At 50.9% G+C, this 5,967-nt stretch overlaps 1 protein-coding gene across 1 annotated transcript; it reads right to left on the reverse strand.

Moving 5' to 3' along the window:
• Positions 1–2,818: 2,818 nt before the first annotated feature.
• LOC111534620 (maestro heat-like repeat-containing protein family member 7) lies at positions 2,819–3,678 on the reverse strand (the record flags this gene model as incomplete). Its single annotated transcript, XM_023201187.1, has 2 exons — positions 2,819–3,189; positions 3,575–3,678. Coding segments are annotated over 2 exons (308 nt in total), but the record flags the coding sequence as incomplete, so codon positions are not given.
• Positions 3,679–5,967: the final 2,289 nt, after the last annotated feature.

Here is a 5,967-nt window from a genome sequence, read left to right on the forward strand (position 1 = left end):
CTCAAAAAAAAAAAAAAAATAGGCCAGGCGCAGTGGCTCACGCCTGTAATCCCAGCACTTTGGGAGGCCGAGGCGGGCGGATCATGAGGTCAGGAGATCAAGACTATCCTGGCTAACACGGTGAAACCCCATCTCTACTTAAAATACAAAAAATTAGCTAGGTGTGGCGGCAGACGCCTATAGTCCCAGCTACTCAGGAGGCTGAGGCAGGAGAATGCCGTGAACCCGGTAGGCGGAGCTTGCAGTGAGCCGAGATCGTGCCACTGCACTCCAGCCTGGGCGACTGAGCACGACTCTGTCTCAAAAAAAAAAAAAAAAAAGAAACCCTATTTCCCAGGTATTATGCCAAATGTTTCACATGCAATGTATTACTTCGGCAGATATTAGCTAAGCATTTACTGTACACCAGGCCCTAGGCAAATCTTGCAGAATACAGACATGAACAAGAATTCAAGACACTCAAGATCACTGAATTCTCACAACAATCCTAATGTGAGTGTTGTTATTCCCGTTTTACAAATGAGGAATTGAGGCTCAGAGAGGTGAAATTACCAATCCAAGATTACACAGCTGCAGAGTCAAATGTGGCCAGGTCTGATGTCTTCAAAGCCTGTGCTCATTCCTCTAACCAAGGAGCAAGAAGGGAGGCAGCTGAGCAGCCTAGGGCTAGGATCCTGAACTTGTCATATAATATCAGGGAGCCTCTGCTCCCATCCCTTAAAAGGCAGTACACCAGGCAAGGAAAAGCATCTGCACCCAACCAAACTCCTATCATGGGGTGTTGAAAACACTGGCAGGCCAGTGTGCTAAAGGGTTAACAAAAACCCTTCCAAAAGAGTGTTTCAACCCTCCATTCACTTTCTAGCTCTGTTCCCCTGGAAACCTGATATAGTATGTCAACTATGTTGCTAGGCAACATTACTTATGGTAATAATGACTCCACTGGTAAATTACATCTGGACTGGGAGGAACTATAAATTAACTATAAAAACTGATGGGGACACTATAGCATTGAGCTTCACAGGATGCAGTTACCCTTGTAACTGGGTTTGTCCCTGTGGGGACCCTGGAAGCAAAGCCAAGATATTGTAAAAGATAGTGGTCCCTGTGAGGCCTGTGCCTTTTAAGCCAGGGCAGCTCCCATATCCACCCTATGGGTCTCTTTTCATCACACCTGAGCTTTCACCTGGGAGGCCCAAGAAACCAGCTCCTAGACTCAGGGCCAAGACTAGGGTAAGGAAAGTGAGGCATCCAGGGTGCCAACTTTAAGGAAGCCCTCATTCTCCGGCTCACACAAGTGCACCTGAGACTATCTCCTTAAGTGTTGTGCCCTGGATGCCTCTGTCTGGCCTGCTGTGGGGGCTGCTGCAAGGACCCCCACAAAGAGGAGCTCCTGACCCTGCCCTGTCCTGTATCCTGAGTGACGGATGTCAGGTGAGGCCCCCGGTAGTCTTGTGAGTCTGACTCCTTAGTGGACCCAAGAAAAAAAGCCCTGGTGGGGAGTACAGCCAGAAAGGGTTTAATTCTTCCAAGTGGGAGACTGGGATGTGCCAGCTGGGCCCTAACCTTCCTGACTGACCTTCTTGGTTTCTATGAATGACATCAACTGTCCTTATTGGAGCACACCCCATTTGTACAGCTCTGCACAGTTCTTTGGCTCTCAAACAACCACCCAAAGGTGTGGATCACTCACTGCCTTGTTTTACTCATTCAAAGAAGACATGGGAGCATTTCCTGGGCTGGGAGGCTGAGGCCAGCCAGACTGACCTCTGCTGCCCACGAGCTCACCATCTGACCACAGTCCCCTCTGCCCATCAGATCATGAGCTCCCTGAAGACAGTGAGCATGGAGCACCCTTCCGCACGGGACCAGGCCCGAGCAGGCTCTCAACACGGCTGACTGCATTACTCTGTCATGACCACCCACCTGGGATTGCAGGGATCATTTCCTTCTTTTGCATATGGAGGAAAGAGAGGACAAGTGGGCTACCCAAGACCCACACGGCAACTGGAGGCAGAGCCAGGACAGGCACTCAGACCTCCTTTCAATGACATTGTTAAAGAGCTCTGGGCTGGTAGTTAGTTAGACCTGAGTTTAGGTCCTCTGTTCTATTGCTTGCTCAGTAAGTACCTAGGGCAAGAAACTTCCCTAAGCCTCAGTTTCCTCATCTGCAGAATGGGATGTTGTGAGAATGAGAGACTATTGTAATGCTCGGCACTGACAGCAGCAGTACTCAGAAAGTGCTTAATGGTTGTCATAAACACCCCAGATCACAGAAGAGGGGCCATCTGGGAGGGCGAGGGGCTTATCTGGGCAGAAGGGGGTCCCCAACCTAGGGTGGGGGCTGCTTGAACCCTGTAAGATGCAGTGGCTGGGAACCCCTTCAGTTGGTACCTGTTCAGTGGGAGGGGGCACATGAGCAGGGCCACCACCACCTCGGTCATGAAGGAGCTGGCCAGGAGGGAGACGGGCAGCAGGGCCACCTGGCGGGCCCGAGGCTCCTGGATGTGGCTCAGCTGCATGTAGATGCCCTGCATGATTTCTGGGATCTGGGGCACAGCCGGGGCAGCCATGAGCAGGGGGACAGCCCAATGGAGAAGCCAAGGGAGGCACGGGGGCAGCAGGAAGGTGGGAGGAGAGGGAAGGGGGTAACAGACTAGACAGGGGAGAAGGCCCAAAGGAGAGAGAGAGGAAGAGGCAAGCAGAGCACCTGCCCCTCCCTGGGAGTGAGCTCATTTCTCTTTACTATGCTTCCCTACACCCACTTCCACCGCCAAACCCACCTCCACCCACCACCAACTCAGTTGAGCTCCTTCAGGGCTGGTAAGAGAAAATCTTCAAGGTGGGAGCACCTAGAACTCAGCCACCAGCACCCCTTCCCTGCCCCATAGCTTAGGGGGCTCAGGTATTCCCCACCCTGCCCACTGTCAGGTAGGCCAGTGATGAGCAGGCCATGGCAGGGGGCTCCCAAGCCCCAGTGACAGCTCAGTCCCTGCCCCCAGGAGGCCTTACCACCTCCAGTGCCCTGTGGCGGTACCACTCTAGCACCGAGCTAAGCGTGACCTCCGAGGCCAGCTGCATCATCTCCCTGGAGTCCTTCCCTGGAGCCTCTGAGCTGCCTTTCAACCCTTCCAGGGCTGCCAGCAACAGGTCCTTTATCTGCTGGGGTCCCAGGAAGTCTCCAAATTCCTGAAACAAACCAAGCTTTGAGCTTCGAGCTTTGTGCACAGAGGCACAAACACTGCCTGACGCCCACATGCAGAGGTCAGCAGGGAGGGCCAGGAATATTCAGTTAACAGATAAGTGTTGAACCTTTAGGGAAGGAGCTACAAATGTAGGAGAAACATGTCCCTGCACCCAGCACAGGGTGATATGCGTAAGGGAGAAGGAAGTCCAGGCATTGTGGCACAGACGGAGCAGGAGGGCACTCAGGACAGGTGTGGGTGGCTGGGAAGGCGTCCTACAAAGCCTGGAAAGCTGGAAGGGAAGAAGGCTTTGGGACCAGGTGGTGCTGCCCCTCCTCACCCCCCCACCCTCCGCTGCTGGATGGGCACCAGGCAGTCACCATGATCACCCGCAGGATGTTCTGGCACGGGCTCACAGGGTTGTAGGGCCCCAGGAAATGCTTGTTGCTCTCATATAGCTCCTTCTTGTTGGTCTCTTCCTTATCTCTGGCTCCTGCAAGAAGAGAACCTTCTCAGTGAGGCCAGATCTCCCTAGTTTTGTTAAACATACATGTAGGAAGTCCCTACATCATAAGGAACCAGCTTGATACATTTTCACATAGTGAACACACCATTGTAGCCGCCCCCAGGTCGAGAAGCAGAACCTGATCAGCACCCCAGAAGCCCCTCTTGTGCACTCCTTTCGATCACTAGCCCTCTCCCTGACCCTGGCTAAATACTATTCTAATTTCTCAACCCCTAGAGAGATGTCTTTGCTTTTGAACTTGATATAAATGGACACGTGCGGGTCGGGCGCGGTGGCTCAAGCCTGTAATCCCAGCACTTTGGGAGGCCGAGACGGGCGGATCACGAGGTCAGGAGATCGAGACCATCCTGGCTAATACGGTGAAACCCCGTCTCTAATAGAAAATACAAAAAACTAGCCGGGCGACGAGGCGGGCGCCTGTAGTCCCAGCTACTCGGGAGGCTGAGACAGGAGAATGGCGTGAACCCGGGAGGCGGAGCTTGCAGTGAGCTGAGATCCGGCCACTGCACTCCAGCCTGGGCGGCAGAGCAAGACTCCGTCTCAAAAAAATAAAAATAAAAAATAAAAAATAAAAAATAAATGGACACATGTTATTCTTGATGTCTGTCTCTTTCCACTCAACGTTATATGGATAAGATTCATCCACACAGTTGCACCAGCATTAGTTCTTTCATTCATTCTCAGTGCTATATAATTTCCCACAGTATGAAAGACTATGATTAGTTATCAGTTCTATTTTTGATGGGCATTTGGGTTATTGCCAGCTACTAAGCGTCGTGCTGCTAAGAACATTCTAGTGTGTCTTTTGGTGAGTATATCTACACAGTTGTTAGTTGGATACGTAGGAGTGGATTGCTGAGTCGTAGTCTAAGCATAGGTTCAGCTACAGGAGATATTGCCAAACAGTTTTCTATGATGGGAAATCAACCGTACCCCACCAGCAGTGTATGAGAGTTCCCATTACTCCACATCTTGGCAGCACATGTCATTGTCTGTCTGTTTCATTTATGCCATTCTGGTGGACGTGCGGCAATACCTCTTTTAAATTGCAATCCCCTACCCCTGGTAGTACCAATCCTTACCTACTTTCCTTTAGTTTTTATCATCATCTGACTTGCTATATGTGTCACTTGTTTATTTTGTTCACTGTCTATCTCCCAACAACAAGAAGGTACTCTCACCAAAGAAGGATTATTTAATCTCTTTTCCCCACTCCTGTGTCCCCATATCCTATGATAGTACCCAGCACATAGCGCCTTCATATTTTCAGTTGAAGGGAACACATTTCAGGTGCACTTCCTGAGCCCTTATTGCAGCCCAGCTTGGATCCCCTGAAGAAATACAGGACTTGGGCATGAGAAAGGGGCACTGAGGCAGAGTGATCACATGGACTGTTTGTAAAGGAGAGGAGCTTAAGACCTGGAGTCGAGCTTAACACCTGGAGTCAGGCAGACTCAGGTTCAAATCCCAGCCATGCTGCTTCCTACAGTCAGGGGGCCTGGACAGACCACTTCACTCATTGAGATTAAATCCTGAGAGTGGCCGTGTACAGTGGCTCATGCCTATAGTCTCAGCACTTCGGGGGTTTTTTGTTTGTTTGCTTGTTTTTGGTTTTGGTTTTTTGTTGTTGCTTTTCTGTTTTTTTTGTTTTGTTTTGTTTTTTGTTTGTTTGTTTTGAGACACAGCCTCTCTCTGTCACCCAGGCTGGAGTGCAGTGGTGTGATCTTGGCTCACTGCAACCTCTGCCTCCCGGGTTCAAGCGATTCTCCTGCCTCAGCCTCCAAAGTAGTGGGGACTACAGGTGTGCGCCATCACACCTGGCTTATTTTTGTATTTTTAGTAGAGACGGGATATCACCTTGTTGACCAGGCTGGTCTTGAACTCCTGAGCTCAGCTGATTCACTCGCCTCGGCCTCCCAAAGTGCTGGAAATACAAGCGTGAGCCACCGCACCCGGCCTGTAATCCTAGCACTCTGGAGACCAAGACAGATAGTTTACTTGCACCCAGGAGTTCCAGACCAGCCTGGGCAACATGGAGAAACCCTGTCTCTACAAAAAATAAACTAGCAGCTGGGCACAGTGGCTCATGCCTGTAATCCCAACACTTTGGGAAGCCGAGGCAGACAGATCATGAAGTCAGGAGCTCAAGACCAACCTGACCAACATGGTGAAACCCCATCTCTACTAAAAATATAAAAATTGGCCAGGCACAGTGGCTCACGCCTGTAATCCCAGCACTTTGGGAGGCCAAGGTGG

This window comes from Piliocolobus tephrosceles, unplaced genomic scaffold (assembly GCF_002776525.5).
Source record: "Piliocolobus tephrosceles isolate RC106 unplaced genomic scaffold, ASM277652v3 unscaffolded_17554, whole genome shotgun sequence".
Classification (NCBI taxonomy): Eukaryota; Metazoa; Chordata; class Mammalia; order Primates; family Cercopithecidae; genus Piliocolobus; species Piliocolobus tephrosceles.